The sequence below is a fragment of the Sturnira hondurensis genome, unplaced genomic scaffold (genome assembly GCF_014824575.4).
Source record: "Sturnira hondurensis isolate 20B ecotype Veracruz unplaced genomic scaffold, ASM1482457v3 Scaffold0004136, whole genome shotgun sequence".
NCBI lineage: Eukaryota > Metazoa > Chordata > Mammalia > Chiroptera > Phyllostomidae > Sturnira > Sturnira hondurensis.
This window is the reverse complement of record NW_028076767.1, coordinates 34,572,279-34,597,569: the sequence shown is the minus strand read 5'-3', so window position 1 is coordinate 34,597,569 and position 25,291 is coordinate 34,572,279. Positions and strand designations below refer to the sequence as shown.

The window sequence follows — 25,291 nt, the reverse complement described above, 5'->3', positions numbered from 1 at the left end:
AACTTGAGAGACGTTAGTACCATCACGTGGGCAGCGACCAGGGATGCTGCTCAACATCCTACAATGTACAAGACACCTCTTACAACAAAGAATGACCATATTTGGTCCAAAATGTCAACAGCTTTGAGGCTGAGAAATCCTGCTCTAAACTCTCACTAGCCATGAGTAGATTTTTATTTTTTGCATTTAGCTTTTTCAGAAAGCACATAATTGCATTGCATTGAGGTTTTATTTTGCATTACCTGATCACTAAATATAGTCATTTTGAAGTCGGAGATTTGGTCCATAGGGGGCAATTCAATTTAGGTTCCCAAATTCCCACTCTAATCTAAATAGCCATCCTTATTCATTCCATCTTGGACCCTAAAGCAGGGGTGTCAAACTCATTTTCACAGGGGGCCACATCAGCCTCATGATTGCCTTCAAAGGGCCAAATGCAACTTTAGGACTGTATAAATGTAACTACTCCTTAACAGTTCAGCGAGAGCACAGTGCTGCCACTGGGTAAAAGCATGGTGCTGGGCCAGATAAAACAGGGTGGAAGGCCAGATTCAACCTCTGGGCCTTGGGTTTGTCACCTGTGCCCTAAACATAGGTCTTAAAGTCCAGTTAACCTAGCTTTGACTCCAAACTCTTCTACCTAGGCAAATTGCTTAAACTCACTGAAATTTAGTTTCTTTGTTGGTAATATAGGGATACTAATGCCCATATTTTAACATTACTCTTAAATTAGATATAATACAGGTAAGATTTCTGGTACATGGCAGATTATCAATAATACCTATTATTAACAGGTATTAATAATAGGTATTATTAACACGGGCTAGAAGTATAAGAGATACAAACAGGTTAGGCTAGAAAGAGCACTGAATCGAGAGTTAAGACTCTATTCCAGTTCTGCCTCTGCCACTAACCAGCTACAAAATATTTAATGTCTTAAAGTTTTTCTTTTATTCATCTATGAAGTAAGAGAGTTGTATTGAGTTGGCCAAAAAGTCCATATGGTTTTCTCTGTAAAATAAAAGACACAGTTTTCATTTCCACCAACAACTTTATTGATTTGGATATTTTGAATATGTTGGTTATCTCTCAAATGGTATAACACTGATTATCCTCAATTTGATTGCTATCAACTTCAACTGGTCTACCCAACCATAGAGCATTGTCCGGCAAGAAATCTCCAGCACAAAACTTCACGAACCATATCTAACACATTCATTTAATCAGTCACAGCACCTTCTCTTCACACTGCACAAATCTTCTGTGTGTATGTTTCTGTTGTGTTTTTACCTTTCTTAAAATAATAAAGCAAAATGTGCCAAAAACGTTGTGTGTTTTCTTCCATCTTCAATATTAAAATGGCTGCACAAAAATTAACCAATTTTGATGGTTTTTTTAATGCACAGTGATATGACAGCTATCACAATACAATCTAAGAAAATTGTTTCAAATGGAATTAAGACTACTAAGTGCTGTTAAAGCCATTTTATAGAAAAAAACAAACAAACTTTTTGGCCAACCCAATACTAGATATAAGGTTTTTCCAACTTCATTGTTGTGTAATTCTATACATACAGCAAAGTCTCAGCCATCAATGAATTCATAAGAAGGGAAGATACGTACAAAATAAAATAATGATCATACTGATTTGTGTCAAATATACTTAGAAACACAAAGCTAGGAAAAAAGAAAGTATTACTACCGTTAAAACCCAAGAGAAGAGAAGTTCATTTTTGCTGGAAGAATCAGGGAACACTTTATAAAGACAATAACATTTGAATTAAGACTTGAAGCATGTATGAAAACAGAGAGGAAGTTCAGACATGAGATGGAATGTTGAAACAGACAGCAGAGTGAATACACGCTCGGGAAGGGAAGCGTAAAACAGGTCCTGGGGGAAAACGAGTCACCTGCAGTGAGCATAGGTTTGTGAAAGGAAGAAGAAGACTAGGTGAGTAGAGAGCAGGTACAAAGTATCTGAAGTGCAAGAACAATCACTATTTCACTTGGTTGAAAATGAAGATTACATTGCCCATTATGGAAGGAGAGAGTGCACACCACGAGAAAGCTCTGAAGACTCATCCGGTAACTCTAGAAATGAGGAACTGTGGGAGGGGGCTGGAAATTAGGTCAACCTGAAAATACCATAAAACATTAGATGAGAGGGAGAAAGGGTTTTGAAGTTAAAAGACACAAAGAAAAAAAGGAAAGAAAGAAGTACTTTTTTTAAGAACATCATTGAAAGAACCTCCGATCTGTTTTGCAACGGAAGAAGTAGAAAGGCATCAGGAACAACTGAGATTTTAAGTCTAGGCGACTAGAGGACTAGAAGTGCGGGGAGACATTCTGTACTTTCCTCAGTGGGTATCAACAAACAGGCTCCAAGCGGCTAGGCTAGGCTGTTCCTCTAAGAAGTAGTTCTCAAACAACAATTTCCTGGAGACTTTGGTATGTTTACAGATATTCAACAAAAAGAGGGTTCCACTGTCAATTTAGGAAACACTAAACATCATAGCTTCCTTGTAAATATTTACACTTAACATAAAGTTCTGGGAAATTGTATAAAGGTGTGTGTGTGTAAAAACACTAAATCTTATGAAACATTAGTGTTGCAAGGGACAAGGTTTAGAAACATGCACACATGTGCCCCTAAACTTACTTTTATAGAGTAGGTATGTGTTATAAAAACTCCCTTTGGGATAGTTTAGTGTTGGGTATAGAAAATCATCAGGTGAACATGTCTAAGAGATGGAAATAAATGTAAATTGTCACTAAAGGTAAAACTGAGATCTGCAAATGTAGATTTAGGCATCTCCTACAGTAGGAAATAGTAGAGATTACGAGAAGTGGTTTCACAGGGACTGGAGCCATTAATAGGAGGATGTGGAAAGAGCAGCCAGTCTACGCTTCAGTGAAGAAGAACTGAACTGTGACTTGATGGAGTGGAAAATTTAAAGAAAAGTTATTTTAGGATCAGCATCTTCAAGTTACTCGATAAGTTATGGAGATATCACCTAAGCAGTGTAGTCTAGGACAGTCTCAAACATGGAATTCCAAACCTTCTCGGTGGCTTCCCAACCTTTATAGGAATGTACAGGTTTAACCAATATTCCACCTAGAAGTCCTAAGGCCTCGTCTGCTCAGGTTTAAACTCATACCTTAAGGTAGCCTTCAATGTCCTAATGTTGTACGGTTGCAGGTAGAATCCTCAGTATAACACACTAATTGGCACAACCTTTAGTTTTCTGGGTCTAAAGTAAATAGTTCTCACAGAAGAAATACTAGATTCTGGGGTCTGGCAGAAGAGGGGGAAGAAAAAAGGAAGAGGAGAGAACAAGAGAGCTTTATTTAGACATCTACAAGAGATACAAATTACCAGGAAAAACCAGATGGAGCTAGGGTCCTTCCCCAGCGCAGTGTTGACACGGCTTGCTGTGGTGGATGAGTGGATGAGTGAGGCTCACTAACTAGCCAGCTGTGCTAAGAGGAAGAAGGAGAAATGATGGATTGGAAGATAGAAAGAATGATAAAGCAAAACAAATATACCAAATTATATATACTGGTCACAATTTTTCAACTTTAGCAGCTCAACTTCCACATGAGTGTGTCTGAAAACTGATATATAGAATCAATAAGAATATTTATACAAAGTTTAGACCAATGGTTATTTGGTGCAGCTGTGTAGCTCCTCACAATATATTCAATTTTTTTTTTCATTTTTAAAAAAGCAAATATCATCAACTATGGGAGTGATGGTGGGTGGGGCAGGGGAGAGCAATGGGGGAAAAATTAGAACAATTGTAATTCAACAACAATGAAATAAAGTAAAATAAAATAAAATAAAAATAAAGTAATGAAAAAGAAATAATAGATCTACTTTACAAATGAAATGTGTTTTAAATAAATTGTATTTTTATCACCCTGTACCACAAAAAATTATATGTACATTGGTGAAGATTTTATAAATATATATATATGATTCTCGAGAGAAAATAGTCTTACAAGGTTGTTTATCAAATATAATATGGGATTTATTTTCTCTCTAAAAAAGATTTTTAGTATGTTAATTTAGGAAAAAAATCACAATAAAGGAAAATATTTTAAAATAACAGAACAGGAAAGCGTTATGGCACTAAAGAATAAAACAAAACATTTCAAAAAGTAAATTTCAAGCATTCTTGAGTATTAAGAAACTTACAGAAAGATTAATTGAATGGCTATTGTAAAATTATATTTTAATAATTTGTATTAATGAAGTCATAATTAAATCTAGTTCTAGTCGTGCACAACCCGGAAGCCACTTCCTTCAGCTGCTGCCTAGGAAAATACTATTTATATTATGGGAGCAACAAATCTATTCTGTTTAGAAATACTTTGAAACCAACTGCTCTATCTTTCTTTTCCCTCCTCTTTCTTTATTCCTTCGGGAGGCAGTATTTTATGTTCTAAAATTTGTAGTAAGTGACTCATGTGTGACATGACAAATCTATGTACAGTCATCACAGTGAGTCATATGGCCCAGAGGACACGTGATAATTTACCTTGGTCAGTTTTCTCCCTCCCTTGCTCCACCTCAGAAGAGAGAATTTTTGTGGATATCATAGGTATTAAATAATTCTGAGTAGCTAAGAAAACACTTTTAAGACAATTGAAATCATTCCCTGGCTCGTGAGAATGGGTTAGACCTCAAGGAAGGACTGTATGGCTGGCCTGGGGTACTCATAAGGTCTCCCCACATTATCTGTTATGAAGATGCGCCCTGTAACGGCAAGCCACACTTAACTCTTCTTGCTCCTATCGTCAGTACTCTTCAATGTTTCTTCCCCTGACTTACTGTGACTCCTTGAGCTTCAATTTTCTTCACATATGAAATGGGTTTCCTTTCTATTCACAAGGATATCATGTAAACATAAAGTATAACAGAAGTAAAAAATTTTTTCAAAACTCTCGCTATGAGATTGATTCTACACAAGCATAAGACATCATTATTCAAAATGACATTATTTGCAGAATTTCAATGGCCTGCATTTTACTCAGTGTAAACTTGAAGGCAATGCTTTAAGAAAAAGTCTCTCTGGGATGAAATGAGGACAAAGGCACAGAAGTAGGTAAAAGGCTGCCAAACTTGTGTGTACAGTGATACCTGGGTGTGATCATCTGCAGATAACTCCATCTGTTATTTCTTAATTTACCTCAGCTGTTTCAATAATGTGGCATTGTTCATCGTTTCTCAATATTTTGAAAATATTTTTTCTTTCTTTTTAACCTCAGACCATTACAGTTACATAATAGAACATTTAGCTATTCTCCCAATTATGCGACTTTGCGAAGCTTCTCCATGTAGGTGAAAAGTGGCAACTACGGAGACATTTCCTGGGGTCAGACTATATTCCAGATAAATAAGGAAAGAAAGAAAAAAGACTAGCTGAAGCAGAGCCAATTTCAGAAAACTAAAGGAGACATATTTAGGGAAAATTTAGAGAAACAAAAACTAAAACTTGGAACACTAATTTCTAGATGCATTAACAAATATTATGTGGAAATGAAATGTTTGGGGAAATACAGGAGTAAACACTCTTAAGTTTCACTATAAAAATTCTAATATGCCTTCTAATCTCTAAGAGGACAGTGGATGTGACAGGCAGTGTTTCCCAAACATATCTGATGCCTTTGTTCACAGCATCTCAGGGGAGTAATGTTCTGTGATGAAATAGTATTTTGGAAACATTGAGATCAAAAGTTCAGTTTATCAGATTTGTCAGTATTAACAACAGAGCAGATGGGTGAATAAATGGCTATTGACTCACTAGCCTTGGCCAAAGTTTCAACCACACATCCCTCTATACGCAGAAGCTCAGCTCTATGCTAGCCAATCAGGAATTTTCCCTTTCCCCAAGAGCCTCCCAAACACTTCATTATTCCCACGCTTCTGCTTGGACTACACCATCTTCTTGACATCCTTTTCTTCTTCTCTCACTTGCCTGTCAAAATCATCTCCTCCCTTCAAAGCTGGCCTTCAAATGTTTCTCCCCAATCCATCACTATGCTTCCTCTGTCCTTCAAATTAGGGCAATAGTTCTCAAACTTAGCTGTACAATTTAAAATATCTAAAGAATTTTTTAAAAAGGAAAAAATATTTCATTCATTGATTTTGATATAATAGATCTGACATTTAATCTCTGCATTAGAATTTTTAAAAAATTTCACTGATTGTAACACACAGTCAATGTTAACAACCTTTGCTATGCAGTTCATAGTAGTTTATATCTATACTTTTTAAAACCTACATAAAAAAGGGGGGTTAAGACATCTTAGAGGGGAAACTTAATCATCTTCTTCTTCATAGTTCCCCTGTACCCGTAGATATTTTTGAATGAAATAAACAAAGGAAAAATTTGCTTATAATTCCAATGATGGTGCTAATTTTGTTAAAATGTTTTCCAAATTACTCTGCTTTTCCACTCCTATTTCGCATAAATTATATCATCTAGAAAAGTGGCTCTGAAACCCAGCTAGGACTCAGCATACACTGGCCAGCATGTAGAAATACACCAAAACTTTCTACTCCTCAACCTACTAAACAGAATAGCTGAGGTTAGGTCTTCAGAAGATTGTTTTGGTTTGGTTTTTTTGTTTCGTAAACTGCAATTCTAATGTCAATAGCAAACAGATTCATTTTGTGAATCACTGATTTAAAAGAGAAATTATGTAATTTGTGGCTTTCATGAAAGTATTTACTCATTATAGTGATGTTTGGAATGTTCAGTAACAGCAAACAATATGATAAATTTATTCCACAAAAAATAAATAATTTTTATAAGATAATATTCATAAATTTGAGAGAATATACATTATGAACGAGAAACAAATATGATTTGGATACATTAGGAAACATCATTTTAGTTTACAATTTTCAAAACCTCCTTTCCATGTTGTAGCTTTAGTGGAATTGAAATTGAATTGTACAAGATTATACAATTATTATATTCAGCTTCCATTAAAATAACTGATTTTCTCAAGTCTCTTAACATGACACTTGGTATACATCAAATCTCCAGAGGAACTTGGAAAATGTAGAAGGTTATTGTGGAAATACTATCTCATGTTTTAGGCAATTGGGTGAAGATGTTTTTTCACTTTTAACTTTTTAAAGCATTTTAAACCAAGAATCTCAGGCATGCTCTAATCCTGGAGTCAGGGGAGTCCCATGTGACCCGTCAGCCACATGAAGGTCAACGGAACTTCATTATTCTGTTAATGTATTTTTCCTATCCTCGTTGCCACCCACATTTCATATCTTTAACATGAAATAAAAATACGAAGTACGTGTTCTCTCTTCAATGGCTGAATGAACTAGGGATGGACTAAAGGAAGAATTGGAAAAAGCACAAGAGCTTTCAAGAGTATTAATGGCATCAATTGACAATATTGCATGTGCTTCTCATCAGTAATACACTTCCACATCAACCGTGGACTTGGCCCTGTGGCTTTTTGAGTTTTTCAATAGGACAGTAGCAATTTGACTTATTCAGGCTCCATCAAAGCCTTCGAAAAGTGTGAGTTTCTGCTCCCTCTCTGGGACTCCTGTCATTACCCTGAGAACATGTCAAAGCTAGACTTCTGGAAAGATATGAGAGGTACATGGAGGAAACCCAAAATGCAAAACCAAGGTCTTCCTAGACAGGCCAGCTCCCAGCAAATCCACAATTTGGCCACAGTTGCATGAGAAAGCCCACTGAGTACAATCAAGTTTGGCACAGATCACAGAAACCACTCAGCTGATTTGTAGACTCCTGTTGTTTTAAGCCACTGTGTTTTAGGGAGATTTATAAACAGCAATAACTAATACAATTGTCTCCAGTGTTTGAAAGGCTATTCTGTAAAAGAGCATTTGCATCCTTCTCTAACCAGTTCTACTAAGAAAGAAAAGTAAGTTGTACTGAGTGGAAGACAGATTTCCATGAAATAAAATACTTTCTAACAAGTCATAGTTGTGCAAAGGTGGAACAGACATTGAATTCCCTGATTCTGGAATTATTCAATGTGGGGCTAATGTTAATGCATTTTATTCATTCAAAAATTATATATTTCTTCATCCATTTCTTTACCACTACAAAATTATATACAAAATATCAATATGTGTATGTTATAATATATGTTTTTTTATTCTTTATCACTAAAAATAAGAACCAAGTACCCATCCCTCTAGTAAAATCCTCTGGATGTTGCTTTCAGGATTTCCAGTCAAGATTTACTAGCCATCATTACACTGAAAATGGAGAGTGACCTAAGTAGGCAAATTATTCATTTCAAGGGTCACCAGCTAGCACCCTGTAGCTGGATTTTGTTTAGTTTTTCAGTGGTTTAAAAAATGTGAAATTAAATGCTTTTTGTTTCCTATCTACCATGGTTCCTGTTGGGTAGCTCAAGACATGCCCCCTTCCACCAGCTGTGAGGAGGGCTACCCAGGGGGCCCCTGGCAGGAAGGAATGTATATTGTTTAGGGAATGGATTGTAACTCCCTCCTTTACTCCTTTTGGAAGCAGCTTCTAGTCCTGTGACTGCTCCTTGACCTTTTTTCCCGTACATACACACTGAAGCGATGTAGTTTAGAGTCACACATGGGACGCATTCCTCCTCTGTCTGGGACCCCGCATGAGGGGCCTCAGACTGGAGCAGGTGCAGTGACTCGCTGCAGGTGCGCTCCCTTGTAATGTGAGTAATAAACCGCAAGTCCACATTGGTTAGTCTGCCAGGTAGTTCTTTCAGAATATACAACCACTTAAGCAGCTCCTCAGTGTGGGGCTCCTGAGCTGCAGTTCCCAGGGGTTCTTATTTCGCACACTTGCGATACTGACTTGGTCCCTTTGGATATTTAAATTTGAAGACTGGGTAAATGCATATTCATGACACACAGTCTACCAAAAGTCATGGAAAACCAATGATGAGTTTAATATTTATTTTGGCCTCAAAAATCATAAAGTTATGTAGGAGAATTGCTGGCCTTTCTCAAACAATTATAATAGAATGAAGCAATACATGTAGCTGCCTTGGGATTTCAGGGTGGAAACAATTGGATGTAGCCAAAGCAAATGCTTTGTTAATGGGTGCAGAAATTATCAAGAGCCTCTTTTTTTCTACTTTTCTGTTGCTTCACAGAGAAATAACCACTGAAATAGTTATAACCATTTGAAATCTTCATTAGAGGAAAATATCTAACAACCAGATGGTCCCAAATTGCCATATGCTCCTACTTTTATCCAATTTTTAAATAATATAATTTAAAAATGACAACAGGATTTTCCTTTCCTTTCTCAATTAGGACTCAAAACCTGCCGCCACATTTGTACGTTACAGAAACAATTCTACTGTTTCTCATTATCAGTGGTCTATAATTTGCTCCAGGCTCTTTGATCCTTAAAAATGTCAAATTAAATATTAATGTTTTTAGAGCTGAAGTGGGGACTCTTATTTAAAAAGCCCATGACTTTTTATGGTTAATAAATATATAATTTTTAAATGCCTGTTTTACTTAATAAACAACTCTTCTAAGAACAATACCCTAAAGGCCTAGATCCTAAAGGCTGTAGCCAGCAAAACCCTAAAAAATGGACACCAATTTGACTAAGAATTAGTTCTTCTCTTTAACAAAAAATAAGGCTCTAACGATGCAGGCTTGGGATGTTCCAAAGATAATGAATCTGGGAAGCTTGAGTGTCTGTTCTGTCAAACGCACTGTGACTTGCCCATAGACTTCCAGCAGCTCCAATTCAGGAAATGCTGGATTTCCCTCAATTAGAGCTCATGTCCAAGTGGCCTTAATCACATACATAAATAAACTGAAGCTTTCCCATGAGAACTAACAAAATTATGTCATGTCCAGTGACAGAACTGAAGAGATTGGGTTTATAAATACTTCTTTAACCTTATTCTATTTCTACAGACTTAGTCTACAGGTCATCTTTAGACTTATTTTATTATTTTAAATTGCTTTCTACCTAAACACTGTATGTAACAGGCTGGTTATTCCAAATATAAAAATTTCCAAATAGTATAAACCAGTAAATTACCCACAGTAGATTATCATAATTGCATAGTCTTGATTCTCCTCATATCAAACATTACAAATCTTTGAAATGCCATTTCTAAATCATACCAATGTCTGAGATAAATGCAATTATCACCAACCTTCTCTTGCTTACAAAACAAGATTTGCATAGCCATGTTAAAGATATGGTCCTGTGTTCTAATCTACTCCATGTTCCTGGATCCATAGCAAAAATTATTAACTGTGGATTTTCTACTTCCTGATGGAGTTGCTCTCAAAATTATATGTCTGAAACTTGACCAAAAATGCACTAAGATTGTGATGAATGGCAGCCCTTAGTATTCATATTAACACCAAATGCTGCTGCTGCTAGTGATGACAAATTTATTGGACATAATTTAAATTTGTGTTGACTGTGGTTGAAATAATAACAGCAAAAATAAATTATTTACTGCTTATCTTTAAAATGTGTATCAACTTACTGTTTATCTGTTTGTAATGAACACTTAAAAATTAGAGCTACTTTTAGCATAACTGAGGAAAAAAGGTATAACAATTTCTGATCATTCATTTCATGTTAAATATTAATTACCACATGCCTTACATTCATATGCGTGTGTTGTTTTGCTTTGACCCTTGTAATCTATTTTAAAGATCAATTTGCGTCTGTTCCTTGTTTTATAAGTCAACTTTTGACCAGCAGCAATAACATCCTGAGTTAGATAACAAAGAGATTAATTTTACTAAACATGTCTGTAATAAAATACATTTTTCTTTTAATTAGCATTGTATCTGATAGTGTCATTAACTTTCAATTTATTTCACTATGCCTATTTTCCAGAAGTATTTTCACTTTTATGGCAAGAGGAAATGAATTAAATATAATAATTTGTATCCATTTATTATCACATAAAAACATCATTTATTTATATTTTCTTTAAAAATAGGTAAATTAAATATCTGGCATGTAACTATGTGACCATTGCAGATAAATTCATTTTTATTTTTTTCTCTTTCTCTTTTTTAAACAAACACATTCACAATCGCTTTTGTCTTAGAGCCAAAAACTGGCATAGTATTTTTATAAATATAGATGGCATTATATTTCAGATTTGATTTACATAACACTTTTTCCAATGACCAATTCATTGCATTAAAAAAGAAAAGATGTTTAATATATTATGCTATTTCATCACTTTCTACATAATTTTTTCTATGTAATTACTTTTCAGTCTGATGACTACATACTTAATAATTTCTGTTTAAAGTACATATTTTCGGTGAGAGAAAGGTGTCAAAAAGAGGTTTAAGTCATAAACTGTCATAAATACTTAAATTTTTACAACAAAATATCAATGTCCAATAACATATTACAATTTTTTAATATTTTGAAGTGACTTCACATTTTATATTATTTGTGTATGCTTTTTATTGTTCCCAAAATACTGAAGGAAAAAGGTCTGAAACATCTGATTAATTGAATACTATCTAAATACCTTGCCCAGAAAAATACTAGAACTTAGCAAAGCCAGTCAAGTGTCCACCTTATTAATATGTGAAAATCTCAAATGTGGTATATAGCCCTTAAATATTAGCAACTTTCTGATTTAGCACTGACACTGATGTTAATACATGGACCTTAAGTAGGGGAATAAAGAAAAATTATTATACTCCCCAAAGGGTGATTTTAAATGTGTAACGAGTATTTTATAATATTCCTCTATGAAGCATAGATCACAGCCTCACAACTAGAGTTCAGACAAAGCAATAAGGTCCCTAACCATCCCTATGAGGCCCACACACAAAATTAGGGTCTGCCTTCCTTTTCCTAGGCTTTTTTATTTCATCTTACTGCTTTCTACATCTCTCTATGTGAAGAGATTATGCCTGCCAAGAACACACTCAGAATTCCTCTGCTAACAGATACTTGTAAAAATAAAACTTCTTTAAAGTCATGAAGAGATGAAACAGCACATTCTAAAGGCTGTGAAGATCTCAGCATGGTTTTCATTTGTCTAGGGCCCTGGCAGACGCGTGACTCGTGCTTGAATGTCTCAGATCCTGGATGCACAGACAGGGCTCGTTTCCGGGGCTGATGAGGAACGATTTGTATGATTTCATCTACGGCTTTTCAGTGCTCCTTCTGATGGAGAGTCACCAGAAGAGGAACATCCACTTTTGAACTCTGAAGAGGTTCAAAAAGCTGTTGGTTCCAAAGAACACCAAATAAAGCTTAACATGTAAAAGAAGTTTCTATTTTTTTTTTACATTTGCTTTTTCCCTACCTACCTTTACAAAGAATCTGAAGCAACAAACAGAAAATGATGTGCATATAATAAAATCTGATAAAGTGTCAGATCGAGTAGAAGATAATTATAAAAAACCCAGATTAAAACTCTTCAAGGTGGTGCAATTCAGGTGAGATATTTTCACTGATGTAATTTTATTAGGAGAAGGAGATTTTTCTTGTTATCAAGTATAAGATTGACCTGTTTGTGGGAATATAGAAAGTTCATTAATATGAGTATGTAGTAATATGAAAGTGTCTTCAGCAATTGTTTATGAGAGTGTCATAAAAGTACTTCACTTGAAGGGTGTTGTAAATTACTGAATCTATATAAAGAGATAAATTGTGATTACCAAAAATAAAACTGTGGTAACACCAAAAAAGAGATGTTTAAAAATCTAAGAGAATGTGTCTTTATTAGAGGTCTTCAATATCAAGTGTAATTCCCACCTTCGATAGTACAGGTCTACATAATTTTATTTTCTAAGTGTCAAGGAGCTAACTCAGTGTGGTTGAAAACATGAATGTACATTTTGTGATAGTGGTTCCTTCCTGGAAAATCATGAAACCCAAAGTGGTTCTCTTGACTAAAGGGAAAATCTCTTTTTTCCATACAAGTCTGAGCTGCAAGAATGTCTACAGGCAGAAGTGTTCGAGACTCACTCTTATGCGTGTGCTCAGGGCTGAGTGGTCTCATTGATCCCAAAGTCACACATGATATGCATGAAAAATATCGCATAAACTCCAACCTTGGCCGTAAAGGAAACTTGACTTTCTTCCTTGCATCCCAGACCTGCTGTAAAAATATTAACCTAAAATTTCCACAAAGGACTTTAAATTATAGATCTGGTCATCTAACTTGTGAGGTGATTTGGGAGTCACCATTGTAAGAGAGACAGGCATTTTTAGAGGCAGAATCTAAATACCAATGTAAGATTCCTCCCAGTCTTCCCAGGATCGTATCTGGCCATGGAATTTCAATGTTCACAGGTAGTAGTTAGTGTAAAACCTCGAAACCAACTTTTAACACTTGATGAATGACTTTCACTGTATGAACTTTAGGGATATTATGTTAAGGAAAAGTTGATATTAATTCAGACTCAAAATTTCTTAAATTTTAAGACATTTTGCTCTTATCTCTCTCAATGCACTTGGGCATCACTGAACTATGTGTCTTCCATTACAATTTCCCTGGCTGTTGTTACTCTCTTTTTAGTGCCCATCATCTGCCTACGCCATTGTTCTACAGGGATGTACTAGATTGAATGTCATGTGAGGGCAACTACAGTTTGTTTTTCTTCATCACGCTTAACCTCCCCTGTATCCTAGTGCAGATTCTCAACACTTGTGGTCAGTCACAGGTGGCCAGGTGAATTCAATTAAAGCTTTGGGTTTAGTTGCAGGAGAAAGCAGCCTGTATTTAGAAATTTGAATGGCGTCGATGTGTCAGATATTTTCAAAAAAATTTCTTCACTAATCTCTCTTAATGACTGATATTTTGCATGAGTCATATATAAACAGCCAAGATATTATTTTCATAAAATTTCTGTTAAACTTGTGATTACCACATACAAAACAGTCTAGCAGAGATTTGCTCACCAAGTGGATTGAGAACTAGCGTGCAAAGCCTTTGGGAAGTGGGGTACAAACAAGCGCACAGTGAGAAGGAAAGGTCTGGTGCATGGGCTCCTGATCACAGGCAGGCCTGAGAAAGATGGCTCAGTGGGAAAGGCTGGGCAGCCCTTGGTAGCCCAAGGAGAGGAGAGACCTGGGGAAAGAAGGCTGGTGAAGGAAATGAAGCGGGGCGTGGAATAAGGCCAAAGGTGCCAAAGGCACGCTTAAACTTCTTCCCAACTTGCTCAAAAGTACAATTAGCTATCAGAAAGCCCACGCTGTTTTTAACTGAAGAACAGCCCAAAACTTTCTCTGAGTCAATATGCCTGGTCANAACAAGCGCACAGTGAGAAGGAAAGGTCTGGTGCATGGGCTCCTGATCACAGGCAGGCCTGAGAAAGATGGCTCAGTGGGAAAGGCTGGGCAGCCCTTGGTAGCCCAAGGAGAGGAGAGACCTGGGGAAAGAAGGCTGGTGAAGGAAATGAAGCGGGGCATGGAATAAGGCCAAAGGTGCCAAAGGCACGCTTAAACTTCTTCCCAACTTGCTCAAAAGTACAATAAGCTATCAGAAAGCCCACACTGTTTTTAACTGAAGAACAGCCCAAAACTTTCTCTGAGTCAATATGCCTGGTCATTTGAATCCTATATTCTACCTTCCACCTCCCTTTGTCTTCATCTCAGGCACACCCTGAGGAAGGAAGGCAAAGCCAGCCGTCAACATGGAAGCAGACCAGTCAACCCCACATCTGGTCCTAACCTGTTTGCAGTCAGGGACCATTTCTACACTTGCTTGAAACAATTGCTAGCGTGAAAACATGTCCTCTTTCACAGGCACTTTTTTCTCTTCTAACCCACCAGGATCATGAAGTGATCACTTGAATTTACCAAATTTTATTCTAATTATCTGGGCAAAGAATCTCAGCTTCCACAAAGAATCTATTCTTGATATAAAAGAGAACAGCAGCACAGCTGAGTTGCAATTTCCCTGTGAGTGGCACCTAAGCGTATCATTCCTCAGGAGCTAATACGGATTTGGCCAACACCAGAGAGGAGGGACCACCTGTAACATCGCAATATCTCCCCAGTGGGGTGACACACTAAAGATGCTGGCTAAGAGGGTCCGATTTTACCCAACACAATGTTGCCTTCTGGAAGTTCAGCAGGTGCCCTCTGTGATCGGTGCCTCAGCAAGACAGATCAGATCATCTGTGCAACTGCCATGTCTTTTTGAATTCATGCATGCACTTGGAAGAAAACAAAAATTAAAATACAGAACTGGGACAAGTTTTTAGGAAATATGGCAGATGGATACAAATTTGGGGGGCATTTTGGATGTTAGGTTATTTGCTGCCATCCATTGCTGTTTAAAAGTAACAAATGTATATTGAAGTAGACATAAATTATGACATTAAACCCACATGTATAGGTTTAAATATAATTTATCTTCAAGAGAAGGTTATAAATGGATTTCTGCCAGAATTTTGTTTTAAGCATTCCTGAAGCATATTACTGCTATTAATAATACTGTAATAATGCTGAATAAACACATAAAAGTTGCCACATTTTATACAATCATACTTTTGAGGTCCACTCTTATTTATTATATAACATCCACAGAATGCTAGGAATCCCATCCACAAACTTCTATTATCCTGTACTCACTTCCAGATCAACAGCCAGTGACTACAACTTTATTCTAACATTTAGTACTACTAAAATGTAGCATCTCCACTATGTTTAGGATATTATCCTGGGGGTAGCACAAAAATTGATATATTATTTACTTGCTTTTCCATACTCTGTTTTAAGAAGCAGAAAGTGTTTTTGTCCATTTTCTAGCTACTTTAAAATTCTTAGTTCCCAGTTCTGAATTCTAAAGTACATAATAGGTAGCAAAGAATCAAGAGTTAAAGAGTCAATGAAGAAATTGCTACAATCTTAGAGAGTGTCCCTCCTCACAAAATAAAACCTTAGCTCAATCAGTTACACTGTATGTCTCCTAGCCATGGATTCCACCAGCGTAAAAAATTTCCGATTGCTCCATTGTTCCCTTAACTGCTATACCAATACTGCTGAGCTAACTGTAAAACGTACTCTTGGACAGTAGCTGTCAAGTTCAAATTTGTCTCCACACACATTACTGCAAAGAAGTGCAGCACTGGCAGCATTAAAACACCACCTCTGAGTGTAATCAGGTGGAAGAACCAAGCACAGTATCTCCCATTTAGAGAGCTGAGCAACCATTAGAAACAGTGAGAGATTGCACAATGTTTTAAAAGTTTTTTCCAGCACTATGTCATTCATGTGCTCGAAGAGCTAATATGTTTTTAAAATTACGTTTTCAGTTGATAAGGGCTTGCACACAGAATCTCAGAAAATAGAAAATAGAAAGAATCCCTTAGTATGTATGAAGTTAAACTTTAGGCAGACTCTATTGCTTTGCAGTAGCTTAGTGCCAGAATTTCCAAGTAAAGAATGGAGGAGAAAAGTTCTTTTTCCTGATAGTCCTGAGCCACCTGGAATGTAGCGTTACTTACCTAAAGATGGGTCTTTGGAGATGTTTCTTCCTGATTGTGACATGGTCATCCATTTAAAGGTGAGGGTGTAATTTCTTCCTGGAAAACCACTCCAGAAATCCGGGGAGGGAATGTGGAAGCTTATCCTGATCTATTGTGCTGCAAGGAGCCCAGAAAGAAAAACTAGTTTTCTCTTTCTCTTTTTGGGTGCTGGGAGAAAACTTCCCTGCTCTCTGCCAGCTGAGCAGTGTGTCCATAGAGGCCACATAAGACAGGCACGTTGGGGCACTCCCCCACAGAGCAGGGTGTGCAAAAACCCCCGAGAGTCACTTTGATACGGGCAAGAGAAGTGCACCAAACTCTCGGAAAGAGAACAAAACAAACAGAAAACTTCCTACCCTGGTGGCACCCAGGTAGGAGCTCCCTAAGTGATTGCAGCCATGAGAGCACTCCTTCCACATGCTGGTCAAGCTAAGCTCGGGAAGTGAAGTCCCTCCCTGTCTTTAAAGCAGGCTGCTCTGGGGCTCAACTTTTTCTTCAAAATAAAAGTTGTACAGCTGGTTCAGCAGTCCCATGTGAGTATCCTCTGAAAGTTTGTTCTGTTAAAATAAGAACTGTGTACAAATTCATGAAGAAAGAAGGGCTCGGCTGTGTGGCTGGCTCTGCTTCAAGAGATGATCATTCTTTTTACAATCTTGCTTTTCCTAACACTGAATAAAGTATGGACACGACTCCTCATTTTTGGCATTCATAACCTAATAACCTACCCTTGGCTGAAGGCAAAGATGTCATTTCAACTGATAGAAGCTCATGTGAAGCTGGCCAGAGCTACAAAAGTTAGAAAAACAAAAATTGCTCAATTCTGTCAGTGACATTGTACCCAAATGCAGCTTTCCAGCTAAGAGGGGGCACTGCAAAAAAATATGTAAACACACACACTTTTTAAAAAGTGCCCCAAACTCCCTGGGAACCTAAGGTTTTATATTGTATGATCAAACTTGAATTTATGAAAATAAAAGGAAAGAAAAGTAGATGTAAGAGAGAGTTGTGAACAGCTGAAAATAAATGACATTAAAAATTGTTTTATTTGGATGACCTAGACCCACACGGCAAGAACTCTTATTCTAGCTATAGATAACACAAGTTGTCATATTTTAATAAACTTATTTTGGAGGCAGCCCTGTATCTGAATCACAAACAAAATTCCTACTCAATTAATAGTGTCAAGAGATTCTAGTCTGGAGGTTTAGTATATAATACAATAAACCATTTGAAATAAACCATTTCAAACCATGATTAAAATGCTTTGTAAATTATGCACGTAATAAAAGATAGAAAACCTGAGAAATACACATGCCTTTAGTTAAATGAGCCATAAAAATAAGAATGAAATGACACCAAAGAGGGATATAATCTATATGATCTCAGCCTGCGGTCCTTAGCGCTCCCCTGATTTTTCCACAGGAGCAAGAACACCTTTTTACTGTCCTCCCAGAAGAGAGACAAAAAAGTAGAAAATTACAAAAAAAATACTGATTATGTTGAGCAGTTCTAATAGACACCTTTTATGTTTCTAATGAAATCAGTCTGAGAGCCCTGAACTAAAAATAAAATAAATGGGTTCTAGTCTCAGTCCTGTCATGAATCCACTGGACCACTGTGGGAAAGTTTCCTGACACATCTGAGTCCCTGTTTCCTTGTTTGCAAAATGAAGTTATAATTAATTGAATTCTATGTTCCTTTCAAGCTTTAATGGTACCATAGTGCTATTTCTAAACATAATTAGTTTGCTTCTTGCAAAGGAACTAGAACAAAGGTAATGATGCCTGACGCTCAAAAACAAACAAACAAACCCATTCATTATATAAAGTTATAAATAAATAAGTTATAAACAAAAAGGAAGACAATTTTATATTATGTATATTTATATAGATATTCTATATTTGTATAATGATATCTAAATTAATGTTTCCTGCACCACCAGTAAGCATCCAGTTGTAGACAGAAGGTGTGGGACAGTGATGTTAAACTGGAGACCACCTATGCACAAACTGATATGCAAACCTTTGGGGCGGATGCTTTGTTATAATCACGCACTTTGGCTTCCTTTGTATAGGAAGTTGCATAACTAATAACATGTTGAACAGATCTCCTAAAAGTAATTTTGCATTTATTACTGGCATTCAATTTCTGTACTCGTGGTTTATCTATGTTATTACTAATTTAGCATAAATAGCACGGAGGGGTAAGCCAGGGGATAATAAGCCCGTCAACTTTAAAAAATTAACTTTTATTTTGTCTACTTTTTAATTAGAAAAGTAAGATGACTTATTCATTAGCATGACAGAAGGAACTCAACACAAATGCTAGTAAACATCTAGCAAGGTAAAGTTCAAATGACAAAGTATACCATCCAACTTGAGGCTCAGAGGCTTAATTATCAACTGCAGAATCTGAAAGTTGTTCAATTAATTACATAAAATCCATCACCTCTTTAATTGCATTAGATTTATATTCTTTGTGCTCTTAAGTTTTAAGGTAAAAAGCTTAAATTCCCACTTGCATCAAGCACTGTATACAAACCCAATCTTAGAACCTAAAGAGCCATGAGAAAATACCGGTAAGTTAAATATTTGCTTGGAACAAAGAAAAGCATGTATTTCCTAAATGTTTCTATTAACTTTTTCTCAAAGCATTTAAATTTAATATTGAGGAAAAGTTTGCCTTATTAACATATTCAACTTTAATTTAGTATTCAAAAAAATGAAAGGTACTCACAATTGTCATTTAAATTATGAATATATTCTTTAAATTGTACTTATAACTGTACTTATAACCTAATTTTCCATATCAGCTTCAACTGTTCAATTTTTATTTATTTATAATTTATAGATTAAAATTTTATGGATAAATAGCAAAGCCAATGCTCCTATAAAATAAACTAAATATAATTTATTATAGTTTTTTTTTTCCTGGGAAAAGGGATCAGAAATGGTGTTTCCGGTTTCCAGTTATAGTAAACTCTCACTCAGTATGATTTTGCCTAACATCTCCACCCAACCCCCGCTCGCGTGCTCACTCATTCTCCCCCCCGCCCCCGGCTTATACACACAGGTACATACACCCACTTCCACTCAGCATTATTGGAGACTGCATTATAGGTGCTCACTAAATATTTCTTTGTTTGGTAAAGTGCTCAGCTGAAACACACCAACACATCCACCTTAACTAAATCATTCTGTGTGACAAAATCACGGAGTAATTTGCATGACTTTTCCAACCTAGTGGATACTAAATGTGCCATGGTAGTTTGTGTTAAGCATCTCAGAAAACAGGTAACCTTTGTAGTTTTTTGTATAGGAAAGCATGTTACTATATTCCCATCCAAAGCTTTGGCTTTTTCAGTGTTATAGTCTGTTCTCTGGCTCTTTTGTAATATATATAAAAGTGCCCAAAACACAGGCAAAGGCAGAAAAATCATGTAATATTATGCCAGCCCAAGAACTGGACAATGAATACACCAGTTACCACTTTACCGCATAAGTCTACTCAAATACAAGTCTGACATAAAGTGTATGCTCCTTTATTCCAACATTATTTTATTAAATACAACCAAACAAGTTATAGATTTAGGTGAATTTGAAATGAAGTGGAGAAGTGGAAGAAATGAAAGGAAAATAGGATATGATAGAAATTTAGCTTATTTCATTATATATGTAATATAATTTTACATTTTTTTAAAAACCCACTTCTTTCCCTCTTGCCTCTCCACCTTCCACCAAGGTTAGAGCTAGCCTTGAGTGTGACTGGAGTGTCTCCTCTACTTAAATTCCACTTTGGTAATTCTCAATTTTTTTGACACATCATACATGAAAGGAGTTGTGCACATGATCCTGTCCCAGAAATTACCTAAATCTTGATAAAACCAAAAAAGTAAAATGCAGCCATTGCCATAATTTTCATTTGACACAGCTATAACTATTGCATCAGTAAAGTGAAACGTTACTTGGTCGACTCTTCATGAGATGAATGGCAGGGCGTGGACTAGTTCTATTGGACTAACCAGTCTCCATCCTGTTTTCACCAGGCAAAAACTATTGCATATAGGTTGGGGAAAGTGGCATTGATTTAAAGATAACTTAAATCTGATGTATTCTTTCAAGGTTAGTCATTCAAAACTATCTGCATTTTCTCCATTTTTTAAACAAATTTTCTGCTATGCATTTCATAATTGATTACAAAGCCAGTTAATTCGTGGCGAGGCCAGAATTTGAGCCCAGATGTCTCATTCCTGAGCCCACGCTTTTACCCCTACTGAATAAGTTGTTGGGTTGTCAGCAGTCCGCAAGTGAGGTCACTTGGGTGACCTCAGTTGGGTTCTTTGTGAGCTATGTGTCCCATTACACGAAGAAAGAAAAGAAGCAACCAGCCACCCTAACAAGTGTCTTTCCTTCTAATCCTCTACCCTGCTTAAATATCACTGCATCGTTGATTGCGCTCCCAACACTTGTAAGAGCTAGCCCTAGAAAGGGCCTACTTGTAGCAAGGTGAAATAATAAATGGAAATGTTCTACTGAGATCTGAATGGAAACTCTGTTTTATAATAAAGAGTCCTGGACTAATGTCAAGGAACATTTAAAATCCCAGCTCCGGCAACAATTTTCAACTCTCTACTCCTTTGTGTCCTTACCAATCACACTAAGGTGTTGGGCCAGATGACTTGTGAGATCCTTTCCAGCTCTGAATTTTCATGGCTTTATGACCGGCCCCATGATAAAATTTCAAGTTATTTAAATTTAGTGCGCAAGCAAGTTCAAATTCTGTAGTTATGTCAGGTTTTCCCACCACAACAGGGTCACCCATACCATCAGAATACTTTTAACCTCACTGTTGTAGGATCAAAAATATAACACTCTACTTTACAAGTGTGAAAATAAATTGTAGGACATTTTTTTCTAACTAAGCTATTTCCCTCCTATTGTCTTAACTAGAAATCACCCTCGCTGGGGTGTAAGCTGCTGCAGGACAGGGGTTAGCGTCTGTCGTCGTATTCCCCGTGCCTGGTACCTAAGAGATGCCCTGTCATTATCTACTGAATGAATGACTAAATGAACAAAGTGCTGATTAATGCTGCTGTAGGGGAGCAAAATTTACCACCCCAAAATGTGTCTCTTCGGCACAAGGATTATTTTAGGCTGATTGTTGCTAAAAAGCCGAAGACTCAAAAGTTTTTCTTTTCACCTCCCCCTTAACTGCCTGAAAAGAACATGGTAGAGAGCCTTTGCCAGAAGGAGCTCTATCGCCAGCAATAACCACGAGAAGCATGCACCAGATGGCATGGACAGAGGAGCCTCCTTGTTCAAAGTCCTCGCTGCGTCCCATTGTTGCTACCTGGCATGGCGAACATTTGTTCATGAAGTGTTTGCTCGTGCCATATTCCTGTGAACGGTTTTTCTCTTTTGTGAAGTCCCAGGCTCCTACCCCCTTCTCCTAGATCAGGACTGGCATGTACGCTTCAGTGGCCCGACTGCCTGTGGGCCTCATATTCTTATGTAGCCCTCACATGTGCAAAATTAAATTTGTCTTTTCTCCTGTTAATCGGTTTTATGTCAATTTGATGATTCAACCAGCCAAAGAACCTGGAAGAATTAGATGAAAATGTTTCCTCCCCTACACTCTCTCATTAACTTCTTGTGGATTGTTTTTCCGAAATCTCAGTCATATCCTATTATTTGTTTTTTCATATTTCCTCTCACCTACTGTTTTCTTCAAGAAGCCAACTGAGTTCACCGGGAGGCGGGCCTCTGTGACCCTGTAGTGGTAGAAAAGAGGTGGCCACCAACCCAGACTGGCAGGTGCCTTCTCTTCTTTGTTTCCTCTGGTCTCTGCAGTGATGTTCCTTGTCTCTCTGGTTGCTTGGCTCCCTGCAGACATTTACTGCTAGAATCTGTGTCTGATACATTCAGTCGGCTCAGTCAGGGAACTGATCCTTCCCTCCGATGGAGCTGAACGTCTGGCTTCACTGGCTCTGCAGGATCCTTTAAGGCTGTCACATCTTCCATCTGGATCTCCACTAAGGCTGTTAATTCTTCAGCTCCGGTGCAGAATCCCCTGAGCCCTTACTATGGGCATGGCAGGCTCATGACTGATACACTGGCCCCATCTCTGCTGAATTCTAAATTCGCCCGAGGCAAGCAGGACTTCCTAAGCCTTCCATCTAACGCAGGCACTGAGGAAGGCTTGGGATTGGCCACACCATACCATCACTGTTATTCTGATTATAGTAGCCAATTCACTAAATCACTGGGAAAATTCTCTGCTTTAAGATTTTACGTTCAACCAGACATGCTCCCCATGTTTCAGCTCAAAGGCGAGACGTCAATAGATGTTCATAGGTGTCTTGCAATGTTTCAAAACATTGTCTAATACTTAACGTATGTGTTTCATCTCAAAATATTTGTCATTACACTTCAAACAGGAATTCTAAATATCTGAGAATAAGTGCAATAGGAATACCAAAATTGACAATGCTGCTGAGAATCACCTGGGAAATGGTCTTCAATTTGACCAAAAATCCTTCCTGCCTTACAGGCAAAAAGTAGATTCTACCCAGTTAATAGTTTCAAACAAGGGTCTCTTGTCTTGTGTGTCTGGCTTAGTTTACTGGCCAACTATTCAAAAATAAAATACGTCAGAATTTTTATTTTCTTAAATGAAGTAATTTTAAAAGGCTGGGTTTATAGCTTTAAGTGGCAAGGAAAAACTGTTTCCCAAACTGGCTGACTCCTCAGCCAGGTGTCAGAGCTGAGCGTGTCCACTTCACAAAGCAGAAGAAATTCCTCTTTGTCACTGAAGTGTAGAAGCAGGTCAGTTAAAGTTGGGCCCCAGTGAACACTCCTACAAGTTCTCACAGCTTTTAATGCTGGCAAACAACTTCTTTGGAATGAGCGTGACAGTCTGAGAAAATATCAACAATAACAACAAAAGAAATCATTTACACAGACTCTCATAGCCAAACACCTACCCACCCCTGCTCGGTGTGTAATTGAGCAATATACGAATCTACTATAAAAGGAAATGACTTTTTCATAGTGGGTAGTTAAATAAACATTACAAAAGAGACCTCCTTAATATAAAATTCCCTGTGAGTCAGAAGACTAAAAAAGAGATGGTTGAACAGAGTCTCGAAGAATGAGTAGATAGATGTTCAGTAAGCAGGCTAAGAGGAAGAGCAAACAGACTGTCAGCCCTGAGCACCAGGCAACAACACGTGATTTGGAGGGCTCACTGTGGCTGGAGCAGTGTGCTGTGGGTCCTACCACATTCGTCTGCAAAGCTGCAGAAGATCACACCATCCCATAAGAAGAGGGTTGTACTTAGAAAAAAAATACTCAATGTGATATCGCAGCTTTAAAGAATGTAATTCAGGGGTTTTCATTCCTCCCCAAACATGCCAAAAATGTTATCCACAAGCCTTCCGTCAGTGGAGTGCTGTCCACTGTTACTCACATGCTGAGACTCACTCAGCTGCTCTGCAGCTCTGAAACCCATCACTAAATCATTACCTTAGCTTCAGTGCTAGGTCATCCTTACCAGCTTTCCTCCATATTTTAAGCTGGGTCTCAACATGACTCTAAATTCAATCAGTAGGGGCTTTTATTAAAGTCTTTATTAAGGTTCTAGTAATGTCTATGAGTAAATGTATGAGTAAATGTGCAGAACTATAGTACAAGCAAGAATGAATTGAATCAATGTCAGTAAATGGAAAATTCCTAAATGCTAACCTGTTGACTCTCCAAACTTTTAGAATTAGACAGCAGTAGAGAAAATCATGACTCACTGACTTTGACTAGAAGCAGTTACTCAGTTTGCCAAACTTAATAATAGGTGTGGTCAGTTCCATGTAAATAACTCAAATGTATAGAAATGTCACTGCCCGTTAACTTTTTAAAGTGAAAAATGAGTTATTGGTAGAGATAATCAATACAGAACACATATATTTGAATCTTGGCATCCATTCACACCTCAAAAAACTCAACTTTAGCTTTTCTTTCTGCATCTACTGACTTTCCCCCACTCCTCACCAGCCTCATCTTACTTTTCATATAAATACATCATTCCTAAGAACTATTCTATGACATGCTATAGTTACAATAATTTGTATATTCATTTAATTAAACTTCACACTTAAATTCCATACAGGATCTAAACTAATCAGCGGCCACTTTCCCAAGCCCGACACTAGGCCTATTATCTATTGCATCAAATATTGGAAATCAATTCTATTTTAGAAAATCCACATTTTTTAACATTGTGAAACTTCACTCATCTCTGTGGCCCTAGAAAGTGGCAGTCTTCCCTCATCTGCCCTTTTTTGCCACCTGGCCCCCTGGAAAGGATGGGAGTAAGAGAGTTGACCCACGGACGTGTTAGGCACAACGCTTTCCATTTCAGTTAATTCTACATAACACATGTAGAAGGCAGGGTCTCATACCTTAAAGTCACAATAAATGAAACTAGGGTTGAGAAAAATTATATAACTTGCCAAAGTTTATACATCTTATATGTTACAATAGGAGGATTTGAATTCAGTCCTATCTGATACAAGCATCTTTGTTCTTACCAACCCCTCCTCTTTGGGATCACAGTCACAGTTTTAATAGCAGCATGAAACACAAAGGCAGCCAGGGGAAAGACTAGCTTTAAAAATACACCTTTTGGGTCATTTGAATGAGGCTGAATTCTAGCGAGGACTCTGACTGCATTTCACAGACAGGTTAGTTTGGTTTGGGTCATTCTCACAACATAAGCCTCACTCATGATTGG

General features: G+C 37.2%; 1 protein-coding gene across 4 annotated transcripts in view; it reads right to left on the bottom strand.

The window, feature by feature from the left end:
- PDE1A (phosphodiesterase 1A) overlaps positions 1 to 25,291 on the bottom strand; it is a 437,635-nt gene that overhangs the window by 211,012 nt on the left and 201,332 nt on the right. Inside the window, exon 1 of one of the 4 annotated variants that reach the window (XM_037044339.1) lies at positions 16,487 to 17,213. The exons of the other annotated variants lie outside the window; for them this stretch is intronic. Coding sequence (XP_036900234.1) covers positions 16,487 to 16,539 — 53 coding nt within the window. The 5' untranslated portion in view covers positions 16,540 to 17,213. Of the gene's footprint in view, positions 1 to 16,486; positions 17,214 to 25,291 lie in introns of those variants that run through there. 4 annotated transcript variants of the gene reach the window in all.